Here is a 15,122-nt window from a genome sequence, read left to right as displayed (position 1 = left end):
AATTTCCATTATTGGTTTCTTCTCTCATGCATTCACGTAGGTCTAGTCATTGCATTTTGTCAAACTAAATAAGTTCATAGTCATGCATGAAGAAAAAAAAAAAAAAAAAAAAAGTAGAAAAAACACCAATTCACTCATGTCTTTGCCATCCTTATAGTACAATATTACAGTTGTGAATTGCTAAAACAATGAAAATGAACAACAAAAAAAATATAATGGGGCAGTTTTTGAGGAAATTGACTCTTAATTTTCTTGTTGATCGAGTTGGAATAGATCATTTTATATCTGATTATGAGGAGGTTCATGTTTTGGCTATCGATGACAACCTTGTTGATAGAATGGTCATTGAAAGGTTGCTCAAGATTACTTCCTGTAAAGTGATGGCGGTGGATAGTGGAATAAGAGTACTTCAGTTTCTGGGATTAGACGAGGAGAATAATTGTTCTGTTGGGTTTGATAGTTTGAAGGTGGATCTGATTATCACCGACTACTGTATACGAGTTGCTGAAGAAAATCAAGGGATCGTCTGCCTTGAGAGAGATTCCAGTGGTAATCATGTCATCTGAGAACGTAGTGACTCGATCAACAGATGCTTGAGAGAAGGAGCAAAGGATTTTATTGTAAAGCCAGTGAAGTTGTCAGATGTGAAGCGCTTGAAAGGTTACATGACCAGAGATGGAAACCAAGAGAGATGCATCAACAAACAAAAGAAAGCTTCCGGGGACTTGTGATCTATGTTCATCATCATCATCACCGTCACCGTCATCCTCCACTCTTAGCTCTCCGCCCCCATCGCTGTCAGTTTCTCCTTCATTACCACCATCACCATTAGAGTCATGTTCTCCACCTTCGTTGGAATCTCTTATCAGACAGCTTAGAAGGTCCTGCTGGGATTAAATCCTGATCGTCTGTTATGTACCCTGCCTCACTGTGCAAATATTCGTAATTTCTTGGAGAGTGTGAAAGTTTTTTTTATTATTATTATTCTGTTTTATTTTTATTTAAGTTGAAAAAAAAGAGAAAAGAAAAAAGAGAAAGAAAAAAGTTTGTCCTCAAACGGGAAATGAACAGTTGAGTGTGACAGTTTTGTTTTTTATTATTATCTAGTTGAAAAAAAAGAAGGAAGAAAAGAGTCGTCCTCAAGCGGGAAAATAACAGTGGAAGGTGACAGTAAAGTGACTACTGATGTGACAGGCACCGCGAATGTCTTCGCATATGCAGAGCCATCTTCGTCTTCATCTCAATCTCAATCATTTCTGGCAAAAGCGTGTTTTCTCTCTGAGCCATCTTCATCTCCGTCTCCATCTTCACAATCATCAAAAACACAATGTTGACCTAGACGCTAAGTCTTGGTCCAACACTTCCTTCATACTCCATTCGTATAAATATTCAAAAGTAAGAATCAGCAGAAACCAATTTCTTCCTCAAGAAATCTTCAAGGATGAATACTCCTAACTCTCCACCTGCAAAAAGGTCTAGAACTGATGAAGGTTCTACTTCTAAAGAAGATGAAGGTGGAAATGATCTCAGATTCAACCTCTCCCCTATAAGGGAAGACGAATACGAAGACGATCCCCAGGAAACTATCGAATCTCTACAAGAAGCTTTGAGGGAAATCAAAAGGAGACTTAAAAAAGCAACCGACAAAGTTCAAGACTACAAAAGGCAACTTATGGTTTCAAAGCATGCCATACAAGGTGTTCGATATATGTCATGGGGCAGACAAGCAAGTACTCATGACCCAGATAAATTGCACGAAGCAATCACTGAGATCACAGTACAACTTGGATCTGTTGCAGATGGAATAGACAGTGTTCTTTATACCCTAGAATAAAATTCCTGTCCAACAGTATGATTATTACTATGTATAAAGGGCAGTGGTTTGATATTGGGAAGATCTATCTGGCCACGATCTTCAAAGCCAAGGATTTTGTCGAGAAGAAGCCAACAAAGGTGGGGAAGTTATTTTTCCCACGGCTTATCACAAGGTTGCTTTTGTTCAAAAGCATTCGACCTCCTCGGCCTCGAGCCTCTTTGGGATATCAAGTCACCATGCTGGAAAGAAGGACATGGCGTCAGAGCATCAGCCATTTGAAAACAACTTCTGCTGGAAAGAAGCAGACCCAAGAAGGTCACTCAGTATCACCACCTAGTGATTCCTCATCAGCAGTTGCAGCATCTCCACAATCAGATCGCATGCGTGCAGCGATAGCCCGGCTAGAGATGGGGCTACAAACACTAGAAGAGGGACAGCAAAAGCTGGAGCACATGTTGGCCGCAGTCATGGATATGGTACGGAAGTCCAAACACTAGAAATTTTGGGGAGTTATGTTTTAAACTCAGTAACTGGACCAATTTGGAATTGCCAGATTCTGTCAGCAGCCTTCAAGAGTAAAATCCATCTGCACTACCATCTGTGGTCCAGCTCACGGCCATTGATTGGGTTTTAATAATGAGCATGTCTTTACTTTACTTTGATAAATTTCTCTAGTACAGCTTTTGCATGTTCAATGCTTCCAGTTCTCATGTTTTTGATGCTCTGTTACACTCATCATTCCTACATTTATTTGCCCAATTCCCGTGTTTTTGATGCCTTTGTTACATTCATCATCCCACATTTATTTGCCTTTATTTGTCTATCACTTGCAAATTCCAAATCTTGCAAATTCCATTTTGACAGGATTGAAATTGATGATAATGAAAAGATGAACCGAATGAACCAGATTTTGGGGCACCCATTAACAATGTCGAGTTTGACTTGAACATTGAGGATGAATCTGAGATATAGTCAGAAATGTTGAAACAAGTTTAATCAAAAAGAAAAGATAATTCAAATGGATGAGGTTGTTAATTTGGGGTTGGAAATTTGAATTGGTGCAAACTTGGAAGATTAGAGATGAAATAAAGAAGCAATTTGATGCGGGATGTCTTGCTGTAGTAAAATTCCCCGAATGATATGGAAATATTGCACCAGTACTGAAGAAGGATGATTGTAATCAGATCACGATGGCACTAGAAGATAAAGAGGAAATTACTTTCATCACTTTATGTGATACCTTTTGCTATGAAGTCATGCCATTTGGTCTAAAAATGCAGGAGATATTTATCAGCAAACCAAGGTCATTCTGTTTCATGATATGATGCATAAAGAGATTGAAGTGCATGGGGATAACATAATTGCCAAGCCAAGTGAGGATGAAGATCACATGATTAACTTGGAAAAGTTTGTTCAAGAGGTTGAGAAGACGCTAGTTGAAGTTGAACCCCTCAAAATGCACATTCGGGACAATTTCAAGGAAGTTGTTAAGTTTTATTGGTAGAAAAAAAATAAAAAAAATATTCCCGCTAGAGTGAAAACCCGCAAGGGCGCTCTAGGCAAAAATAGGAAAAAAAAAAAAGAAAAAGAAGAATTCTGCTAAAGTGAAAAAAAAACCCTTATGGGCATTTTAGTTTGGGCTGCAAGATGGTTGGATCACGAATCTGTTGAATTGATGAGTATTGCCTGAGTTGGCTGTTAACTTGTCTCACATTGACATAGGTGGGAGTGCAAAATTAATTTCGTAATTGAAGGGTTGGAGATCAGTTAATTGGACATGCACCCAAAACTGGGGTAGATTTTGGGGTGCTCTTGATACCATCAGATATTTTACCTTGCTAAGGTGTTAGTCTGTTACATAGAAGAAGAAGTTTGTTGGCAGAAATGGAAGGTTCAGAGATAGCCTCATACAAGTCAGTTTTGATTATTGTTAATTGGGTGCACACCAAAATTGGGGCAATTTTGGTACAATCTTTGAATTATCACATATTTCATCTTGAATAAGTTCGGTTTGTCCTTCTTGCCTTTGACCTCCCTAATTTCTTGTACATATTTCATTCTAAAATATTTTATTACCACCCATCCTTTTCAATAAAAATTGTGAGGAAATTCATTTCTTCAATTTTGTGGTTTGTAGTCTCCTTTTACATATCTCAATTCAATTCTCATTTGATACTCCAAGAAACAAATTATGAGGAAATTCATTTCTTCAATTTTGTTGCTTGTTGTCTCCTTTTCCACATCCCAATTCAATTCTCATTTCATACTCCAAAAATTTATCATTTGCTTTCAATAATTGACAAGCATGGCTGTACTTTTGAATTTATCACTGACAAAGTTTTGACAGGAAATATAATGAGTGCATCAGGACAATACTTTTGATAGGAAGTTGATGGATTTTGGCATCCTAAGCTGGAAAGGATCTGAGTGAAAAGCCTGAAGCTGAAGCAGGTGTTAGCAGAAAAGAGAAGCTCACATTCCTAAGCAGTGCAAAAAAAAAAATATTAAATTGAATAAAGAAATTCAGATAAATGGGTAGCTTTGAACTCAGATGCGTACGAACATGCAAATTTCAGGGAAAATCAATTGATTATGGGAATGCACATTGGAGAAGGAAAAGAGATAGCCCAAGAGCTAGAATCCAGAATGGAAAAAGGCCTTCACTAATCAGATTAGAGAAGATACATTGAAAGCTCAGTGAGTCAGAAGGTCAACCCTAACAGAGAAACAAATTTGGTTTAGCAATTCGTAATTGTGCGCTTGTTGGAGGATGGCAAAGCCTTGAGAAAACATGCATTCATTCATTCATGAGACATTCATAATTGAGCAAAATAGGTCAGTGCATGCATCATCGCTGCATAAATAAAAATTTTCCAGGCAAGCCGGGAATGACTATAATGATCCCAAGCATCTTTTTCTCAAAAAAAAAAAAATCAAAAAATCAAAAAAATCAAAAAATCTTTTCCAGCCAATTCGGGAATGGCTACAATGATCCCGAGCACCTTTTTCTCAAAAAATCAAAAAAGTCTTTTCCAGCCAAGTCGGGAATGGCTACAATGATCCCGAGCACCTTTTTCACAATAAAAAAAATCAAAAATAAAAAATTTTCAGCCAAGCCGGGAATGGCTACAGTGATCCCGAGCACCTTTTCACCAAAAAAAAAAAGTCAAAGATTAAAAAAAAAACATTGGCCAAGCCGGGAATGGCCTTGTGATCCCGTGCCCCTTTATTCTCTTGCACAAATATTTGGCCAAGCCGGGAATGGCCTTGTGATCCCGTGCCCCTTTATTTTTCTGCACCAATATTTGGCCAAGCCGGGAATGGCCTTGTGATCCAGTGCCCCCTTATTTTCCTGCACCAATATTTGGCCAAGCCGGGAATGGCCTTGTGATCCCGTGCCCCTTTATTTTCCTGCACCAATATTTGGCCAAGCCGGGAATGGCCTTGTGATCCCGTGCCCCTTTATTTTCATGCACAAATATTTGGCCAAGCCGGGAATGGCCTTGTGATCCCGTGCCCCTTTATTTTCCTGCACCAATATTTGGCCAATCCGGGAATGGCCTTGTGATCCCGTGCCCCTTTATTTTCCTGCACCAATATTTGGCCAAGCCGGGAATGGCCTTGTGATCCCGTGCCCCCTTTATTTTCTTGCACCAATATTTGGCCAAGCCGGGAATGGCCTTGTGATCCCGTGCCCCCTTATTTTCCTGCACCAATATTTGGCCAAGCCGGGAATGGCCTTGTGATCCCGTGCCCCTTTATTTTCGTGCACAAATATTTGGCCAAGCCGGGAATGGCCTTGTGATCCCGTGCCCCCTTATTTTCCTGCACCAATATTTGGCCAAGCCGGGAATGGCCTTGTGATCCCGTGCCCCTTTATTTTCTTGCACCAATATTTGGCCAAGCCGGGAATGGCCTTGTGATCCCGTGCCCCTTTATTTTCTTGCACAAATATTTGGCCAAGCCGGGAATGGCCATAGTGATCCCGTGCATTTCAATTCTCGTACGAAACTCGGTTGACTATACCTTTGTTTGCCTTTTATTTCATAAAAGACATACAAAGGGGGGCAGCTGTAGTACCCGATTTTCGTCCGGCTAAAATACAAAAAAATACAAAAATGAGAAAAAACACAAAAATGCAAAAAAACACATTTGTTGTACCTATAAGCCCATAAATATTCTCTTTCTTGGATTCTTAAGCCCACAAATACTCATATCTTAGCCCAATTCATATCAACCTATGTTCAACATTTGTTGGCCCATTTCATGAAGAGCTAATTTGCTTGTGTCCACTACCATCTTGACCAATGTCTTGATTATCATTTGAAAGCCCACCACATGATTTGTCAAACCCATTACTATTTCCACCTATACATAAATACACATATATGTATATCTCTCTTGACATCATTCCATGCATCACCATCATTTTAGTGCAAATTGATGTGCAACTCCACTTAAATTCAATGGTGGTGACTCCATTTACATTCAATGGTGGTGAATCCATCATTTTAGTGCAAATTCAATGGTGGTGACTCCATTTACATTCAATGGTGGTGAATCCACTTACTTAGTGCAAATTGGTTATTCAATGGTGGTGACTCCACTTAGGTTGCCATGGTTGGTCATTCAATGGATGGGTAGCTCCTAATTTCCTATAAATAGAGAGCTAAGGGAGAGAGCTAAGGGAGGAGAGCAAGATAGAGAGCTAGGGGAGAGAGCTAAGGGAAGAGAGCAAAAATAGAGAGCTAGGGGGGAAGAAAATAAAAAGAGAGAAAGAAAAGGGGAGAAACTTCTTGCTATCAAGTTCATCAATCATCAAGCTTTCCTGTTATTTTTTTTGCTACAACAATCTTCTCCAATGCGAGCCTCTACAATCAAGGACTTCAAACTGCAGGATTTTCAAGACCCTAATCTGTCCGAGATTAGCAGACTGCTTTAAACTTTGAATTTTGCTCTGAAATTTTGATATAGTGTTTATTGAGGTGTTGTGACATTGTATATAAAATTTCGTTGCATTTCGACCTCATTTGATAGGTGAAATCAAAGTTGAAAAATCTGTGTGCAGTGTGTGGTTTGAAAATCTGTTTTGTGCAAATCTTGATTCTTTGATATGTTGTCATTTCAATTAAGGAAATCATAAGTTGATTTCATTTATCTGGATTATGGACCATATTTGATTTCATTTATGAATTTGCCATAAGTTGGCAATAATGGATTAAATTGGCAAATGACATTTTTTCCAAATAATCATTTATACCATAAGTTGGTATTTAAAATTAAACCTACCAAAAGTTGGTAGGGTATTTTATCATTTACATCATAAGTTGGTATTTAAAATTAAACCTACCAAAAGTTGGTAGGGTATTTTATCATTTACATCATAAGTTGGTATTTAAAATTAAACCTATCAAAAGTTGGTAGGGCATTTTATCATTTACACCATAAGTTGGTGTTCAAAATTAAACCTACCAAAAGTTGGTAGGGTATTTTATCATTTACATCATAAGTTGGTGTTCAAAATTAAACCTACCAAAAGTTGGTAGGGCATTTTATCATTTACACCATAAGTTGGTGTTCAAAATTAAACCTACCAAAAGTTGGTAGGGTATTTTATCATTAACACCATAAGTTGGTGTTCAAAATTAAACCTACCAAAAGTTGGTAGGGTATTTTATCATGAACACCATAAGTTGGTGTTTAAAATTAAATCTATCAAAATTTGGTAGTGTGTCTCCAAATAAAAACTATCATAAGTTTTTAGTAAAATTACAATTTTTTTTAATGCTATCATAAGTTGATAGTAATATTCCAAACCTTTTTTCAAATACTATCATAAGTTGATAAGTGTTATTTCAAACCCTTTTTCCAAAGCTATCATGAGTTGATAGTATTTTTCATACCAACCTTTTTCTCAAAATAATTATATCTTGCAAAGAGCAAGTTTCCATAAGATAGCCATTAGATTAATCCGGGTAACCGTTTTCAAACGGGAGTTGTGGGGTGCCTAACACCTTCCCCACACTCAATCGATCCCCGTACCCTTTTCTCTGGTTCACAGGTCTTTACGGTGTCCAATTGCACCTTAAATCAATTGGTGGCGACTCTAAACATTTTTCATCCTTTCAAACGTCGGACTGCGTCGTGCCCCCGGTTGCGACAGAAGATAAGCAGGAAGGTCATCAATTAGCCTACCCTCAGGAAGGAGTCCAAAGAAATGATAACATAAATCCTGACAAAAGCGGATGAGAAAATGAGTCATCCAAGGCTACAAAGCCTGATTCATATGAAGCTGGCAAAAATGTTTATAGAACTTGGAATATCTCCAGGGAATTCTAAGTATAATGCCTACTATGGCAATGCCTATGGGTTCCATATTTGCAATAAAATAATATGTTTTTTCTTCATATGATCATGTTAAACTTTCTTTGATTGCCAAAGAGGTTTCAATTTACTAATTAAAGATAAAAGACTAAGTGGGTCTTAACTCTTGGTCGAATGGGCTAATTTGTACTACTAGTTAAAGAGACTAGTGTAAAAAGTTGAAGAGACTGAATCCTACTTCTAGTTAAAGAGACTAGTACACAAAGCCGAAGAGGCTAAGTTCTGCTAGTTAAAGAGACTAGTACAAACTACCAAAGAGGCTAAGTTCTGCTACTAGTTAAAGAGACTAGTACGAAATATCAAGGAGGCTAAATCCTACAAATATTATATGAAAACAGAAAGACTACTTGAAAAGAAAGCAGACCCCTACTAGAGTGGGGTTCGGCCCCAGAGTGGGGGTTCGGCCCCAGAGGGGGGTTCGGCCCCAGAGTAGGGGTTCTGCCCCAGAGTAGGGGTTCTGCCCCAGAGGGGGGGTTCGACCCGAGAGTAAGGATTCGGCTCCAGAGTGGGGTTTGATTCTTGCTCCCTCGGGAGTAGGAGCTCCCAAAGGGGGCCGAACCCCCAGCTCGTCAAGGGAGTTGGGGTTCGGCTAGGGGATCCGACAAGGGGGTCGGACCCCAGTCCTCTCTCTTAATCTAACTAGAAGACTACTTACTGATAAACATGAAAAAGCCTTTAAATTTATCCTAAATTTATTTAGGTAAATTAAAAGGCTGGGGGTATTTGTGGAGTAAATAAGTACACTCCGTATGTATGGTTCTCCCAGACGAAAGGACTTTATCCAGAATCAGTTTTATCCAGTTACCGACGGTTAACATGAGCAGTTACAAGAGAGGTTACCAGAGGCAGTTAACCGCATCAACTGACATATCCCAAGCCTATAAATACATTTCATTTGACATTTGTAAGCGATTCATCAACCATCGACTCTAATAAAAGATTAGACTCCGTGGACCTAGGCAAATTATCGAACCACGTAAATTCTGTGTTGTTATTCTCTTGAATCTTTCTACTTTATTCACATTCTATACTTAGGCGCAAATTTAGCATCGACACTAATTTATTGGATTATTGATGTTTTTCGATGATGTAGGTGATCTCAATGGTCGCGGCAATTAGCTTATCGTAAAAGAAGAATGATATTTGAAAAAGGGTGAATGTTCTCTGGTCATGGTGGAAGGAAGCATGAGTTAGGTTTAATGAAAGATAAAAAGTATATGGAGCATAGAAATGTAACTAATTATTTTATGAATAGTTAAATGTCCAATATTTTTTTTAATAGACCTAAATGTCTAATAGTCATTCAATGAGTATGACCTAGTATTTTCCCTATTCTTTCAAGTCTAGAAAGCCCAAAAAGCCCACAATGAAGCCAATGAGTTAGCCCACAAAAGAATCCTAGACACAACAATATTTTTCATTTTTTTTTTCAAAATCTATCAAATAGAAATGGAAATTCTTTAAAGGGAAAAATTAAGTTGAAGAAAAAAAACAAAATGACACAAATTTTTTGGGATTTTGATTTTTAAGTGTTGCAAGATTATTATTTGAACATAAAAAAGAACACCAAAGATAAAGTATGTTTATGTAAGTATATATATCATAGCGCTAAAAAATCAAAGTTTATTGTTTTAATATTAACCCACTCCTATATCATTTTCAGGGTCCTGCAATCACTTCTCTTAGTTTTCTCTTTCAAAGCTTCCTCTTTAATACATTGTTCTAGACCAGGTCCCATCTTATGACTTTCTTTTGATTTTCTTTAAGAGTTAAGTTTAAATAGGTCACGGAAAGATAGTGACATTTACAATTCGGGTTTTAAAATGGATCATTGAATGTTTCGAATTTTAACAATTGAGTCTTTCAGATTATATGATTCTGGTCGATTTCATATTGGAAATTGATGACACGTCATAAATTTGCAAAGTGGAAGGAATTTTGCTCACGTGGAAATTAAATAAAAAGTCATTTCCTTTAATTTTACACATGTGAAATGAAAACTAAAAAGAAAAGACAAATGGAAGACAAAACTTATCAACACCCACTCGCCCCTTCAAGCTCTCGTCTCCAACACCATCAATGGCGTCAATTTGCTAGATTTGATAGTTGCAAGCCTTTCCTTATTTTCTTATTCACCTGAGCTTTTTATTTGGATGAGGACTATTTGCACCCTTCATTTAACTAAGTACATCTCATTTTAAATAAACCCTAACAAAAAACATAACATTTATAAGTATATCCTAATTTCAGTTTTTTCTAAAAAATATCATCTAAACCCCTCAACCTAGCTAGAAAATCAGTTCAGATCCTGTAATTGGTTTGCATCTCAATAGCAGATCAACATGAAAATCCTTAGCAGTGCTATAATGGCTTCATTTCTCAATCGCAAATTTGTAACCAATCTCAAATCCTTCTCAAACACCACCACTTCAAATCCTTCTCAAACACTAATATGACTTAAGATCAAACGCCACATGCATACATTCCGAAATTAGTGTCCACTTTGGGCTTGAAAAGATCATTCTTTGTGGTCTTTGGAGAGTTTTAGGGTTTAGCAGAGGACGAAGGGAAGAAGGAGGGAAACAAGATTTGGTAGGGTCAATGAGGGTGTGATTAGATTGAGGGTTTTTTGAAATTTTTGGGGTGTACTTAGCTAATTCTGAAGTGGAAATAATCATCATCTTCTTGTATTTCTTCTCCTTTTTTTCAACGTGGTCCCAATTCTTTTTTCTGTTTTTGTCATTTAATATTTTTGTTTGTTGACAAGCAGCTCCCACTTTTCATTTATTATTCTCGAACCAGCGGCCATGTCCATGGATTGCACCTTCAAGTCATTCGAGCGACTTGCTCTCTTTCCAAGTCTTACCCCACTTTTTGCCCATAATCCTGAAAATCAAATCAAATCAAATCCGACTTTTTAATTCTAACGAAAAAGAGAGACAAAAATCAGTGCAAATGAGCCCGGTTTCAACATCTTTTCCTGCAAAGTCCAAAGGCAAATGATTAAACTCAGACAAATGTTTTCTTGGTTGATGACCTTATTCTCCACCCGGCAAAGAAAATTTGAACTATAAATCATTTGTCGAAATCTCTGATATAATGTAGAACTAAGCCTCAACTCCTTCCTATCCTTCATTTTAAAGTAACCAACCATGCTTCTCAATGCCTTAGTCTTTCTTTCGCACCTTCAAGTGCTATTGATTCTTCAGTCATTCTCAGCTTCTTCTTCTTCTTTTGCTGTACCCTTCTCAAATGTGACTGATGAAGAAGCTCTTGTCGCTTTCAATTCTTCAATAACATATAACCCCACCAGCACAATCATGGGTAGTAATTGGAGTAGAGGAACCAACTTCTGTGACTGGGTTGGGGTCACTTGTAGCAAACGCAGGCAAAGAATCACGGCTCTGGATTTTTCCAATATGGGACTTGAAGGTACAATATCCCCTTATGTTGGAAACCTATCCTTCCTTGTTTCACTTATTCTTTCTAACAATAGTTTTCATGGTCACATACCATCCGAGCTCGGCCGTTTGCGTAGGCTGAAAACACTTAGATTACCATTGAACCGATTGGAAGGATCAATACCTTCAAGTTTACACAGCTGCATTAAGCTTGAAGTTGTTTCCCTAGCAAAAAACATGTTAAGTGGTGGCATACCAGAGGAGTTGGGCACTTTAAAAAAGCTTTATGGCATCCATCTAGCTCGAAACAATCTTACTGGCATCATCCCAGTTTCCATTGGAAATATGTCGGCGCTAGAGATGTTTGTGCTGTCGAATAACAGATTTACAGGTTCATTTCTTTCCATCGTTCATGTTTAACATCTATCTCCTCTATTAAAATTCTTATATATATATATTCCAAAGCAATAGCTTCTCTGGCTGTTATTTTTCAATTGATTTTTGTTTCCACTCGCCTAGACTTGACAAGTTATTTATACCTTAATGACAATCAATTTACAGGCCAGATTCCATCTACTTTAAGTTATTGCACGGGATTAAGAATGTTGTATCTCTCCAGCAACGAATTGAATGGAAGTGTGCCAACAGAACTCGGGACTCTGCAGAAGCTCGAGATCCTTTCTCTAGGAGGAAATGACTTGACTGGAACAATTCCAACTTCTTTGGGAAACATTTCGAGCTTGGAACAGCTGTTATTGGATCAAAACAACATTCATGGAGGTATTCCCGACACGATTGGAAAATTGAGAAGTTTGGCTTGGCTGGATTTGGAGTACAATCACCTCAGTGGGCCTATACCTCACTCAATCTTCAACATTTCCTCTCTCATAATAATTTCGATTGTGAACAACAACATCTCGGGAGATCTTCCGCCTGATACAGGGCTTTGGCTTCCGAATCTTGAACAGATATATTTTGGGATGAATCAAATTGGTGGAAGCATCCCTGCTTATTTATCAAACTCATCGAGATTGTTTTATTTGGACTTAGGCGACAACTTGTTCACTGGATCAATACCGTCAAGTCTCGGACATTTACCTCGTCTTCAATTCCTTGGTCTGGATATAAATAGACTGACAGGAGACCCTGGATTTGGGGAGCTCCGGTTTCTTACTGCACTAACAAATTGTCGGTTCCTTAAAATATTGGGCATTGATCATAATCGTATTGTTGGTGTCCTACCATATTCCATAAGCAATTTTTCAGATTCTCTCCAAATGATTAGTGCCTTCGAAAACCAGATATATGGTCCAATTCCAGAATCAATCGGTGCATTAAGAAACTTGAATTTACTGGATTTAGGAGATAATAACCTCAGCGGAACTATTCCATCAACTATTGGCGATTTGCGAAACTTACAAAGGTTCTTTCTTCTTAACAATCAGATTGGAGGTTCTATTCCTAAAGTTATTTGTAATCTAGGAAATCTGGGAGAATTGGGACTCCAACAGAACAGGCTCACTGGGCCTATTCCGCATTGCATTGGATCTCTTAATCATCTTCAAGATCTGAATCTCAGCAATAACTCATTGACCTCATCAATTCCTTCAAGTTTGTGGAGCCTTGAAAATCTCATTTTCATGGATTTATCAAACAACTCCTTAGGTGGGAATCTATCTTCGGAAATGAAAATGTTGAGAGTCATGGAAACAATGGATATTTCTAGGAACCAAATCACAGGTAAAATCCCAACTATTCTCGGTGCCTTCGAAAGCTTAAGTTTGCTTGATCTGTCAAAGAACTCATTGCATGAGACTATTCCTCAGTCATTTGGTGACTTGAAATCACTGGAATTCTTGGATCTCTCCTATAATAATCTATCTGGTCTTATTCCCAAGTCGCTCGAGTCACTCAATCATCTCAAACGTTTGAATCTTTCTTACAATGACTTATCAGGAGAGATACCAAATGGAGAAACTTTTGCTAACTTTACGATAGGATCTTTTCTAGCGAATAAGGAGCTTTGTGGGAAATTATTACAGAAACCTTGCTCTCATCAAAATTCCAACACCACCAATATTCTGCTTAAGTACATTCTTCCTATTGTTGTAGCCGTGCTGATCTTTGTTTGTCTTCTCTGCATACTAAGAGCATACAAACACAAGACCAAAAAGAGTACTTCAAGTTCTCCAGATGCGATACAAATACCTGAGCTCAAAATGATTACATATCATGAACTTCGTCGTGCTACGAATGACTTCTCTGAAGCCAATATGCTCGGAATTGGGAGTTACGGTTCGGTCTATATGGGAACGATTTCTGATGGTACAATTGTTGCTGTAAAGGTTCTGAATCCAAATGCACAGGGTGCATTCACAAGTTTTGACGCAGAGTGCAAAGTGTTGCGAACAACTCGACATAGGAATCTTGTTAAGATCATCACTTCTTGCTCGAATCTTGAGTTTAGAGCTTTGATTATGGAGTATATGTCAAATGGAAGCCTTGAGAAGTGGTTGTACTCCGAAAACCACAACTTGAATCTCTTTCAGCGGATCAACATCATGATTGATGTGGCAATAGCATTAGATTATCTCCATTATGGTCAGTCAGAGCCCGTCGTACACTGTGATATAAAGCCTAGCAATATCTTGCTAGATGAAGACATGGTTGCACATGTTGGTGACTTTGGCATTGCGAAAATCCTACCAAAAGCTGAAGATGCAATGCATACCAGGACTTTAGGCACCATTGGCTATGTTGCACCTGGTAAACTTGCTACTCACTATATATCTATCCAAGTAAATTAGCTATATTCTTAATTTCGGTAAACTTGTTAGTTATTAACAATTGATAATCTTCTTCTTCCTCATTATTTAACTTCTTGACAAGTGTGATCATAATTCAATAGAGTATGGCTCCGAGGGACGGGTTTCTGTAAAGGGCGACATGTACAGCTATGGGATAATGATGCTGGAAATAGTTACTGGGAAGAGACCCACAGATGAAATGTTTGAAGGAGAAGTGAGTTTGAGACAATGGATTAGCGCATCATTTCCTAATGCATTACTGGATGTTGTTGATCATGTTTTAAAGCCAAATGCAAACAACACCAGAGATTTTGACATGGTACAAGGTCTTCTTTTTTCCTTCTTGGAAATGGGTCTCGAGTGTTCAAGAGAAATACCAGAGGAAAGGATGGATGTGAAAGACGTAGTTGCCAAGCTAACCCAGATGAAGTTGAAGATTGTACGCAGCCGAAGATATCGTTCTGTGTAATTAGTTTAAATGGTTTTTGTGTTTGACTAGTTGTGCTTCCAAGTATGTCTGTCCAGAAGGTTTTTTTTCTTGGCCGTCTATTACTAGTATACCTTGTATTTATGGTCCGTAGAGTGTTGTAGTTTAATTTGTTTTACGTTAACTTCTATTGTCGTGGTTGTGAGCTTCTACTGGGTGAGTTGGCTGTACAAGTTGATCCAGCATCCTACAAAATCTATTTATATGAGTTGTCTTGAGAACTGCAG

General features: G+C 38.0%; 1 protein-coding gene across 1 annotated transcript; it reads left to right on the top strand.

Annotated features, from left to right (window-relative positions):
- The first annotated feature begins 11,290 nt into the window (after window positions 1-11,290).
- Window positions 11,291-15,116, top strand: LOC120003751 (probable LRR receptor-like serine/threonine-protein kinase At3g47570). Its single transcript, XM_038852825.1, has 3 exons — window positions 11,291-11,992; window positions 12,163-14,367; window positions 14,510-15,116. Exons 1-3 carry the CDS (start codon window positions 11,353-11,355, stop codon window positions 14,875-14,877), a joined length of 3,213 nt encoding a protein of 1,070 aa, XP_038708753.1. The 5' UTR covers window positions 11,291-11,352; the 3' UTR covers window positions 14,878-15,116.
- Window positions 15,117-15,122: the final 6 nt, after the last annotated feature.

The sequence above is a fragment of the Tripterygium wilfordii genome, chromosome 8 (assembly GCF_013401445.1).
Source record: "Tripterygium wilfordii isolate XIE 37 chromosome 8, ASM1340144v1, whole genome shotgun sequence".
In the NCBI taxonomy this organism is placed as follows: domain Eukaryota; kingdom Viridiplantae; phylum Streptophyta; class Magnoliopsida; order Celastrales; family Celastraceae; genus Tripterygium; species Tripterygium wilfordii.
The sequence above is the reverse complement of the archived record's forward strand: the minus strand, read 5'-3'. Positions and strand labels throughout refer to the sequence as shown.

What these genes read in the sequence shown, in the direction of transcription:
- LOC120003751 (XM_038852825.1), top strand. Translation starts at nt 11,353, where the DNA reads ATGCTTCTCAATGCCTTAGTCTTTCTTTCGCACCTTCAAGTGCTATTG. An exon ending in GTCGAATAACAGATTTACAG is followed by an intron (nt 11,993 to 12,162) that starts GTTCATTTCTTT and finishes ATCAATTTACAG; the next exon opens with GCCAGATTCCATCTACTTTA. An exon ending in CATTGGCTATGTTGCACCTG is followed by an intron (nt 14,368 to 14,509) that starts GTAAACTTGCTA and finishes ATAATTCAATAG; the next exon opens with AGTATGGCTCCGAGGGACGG.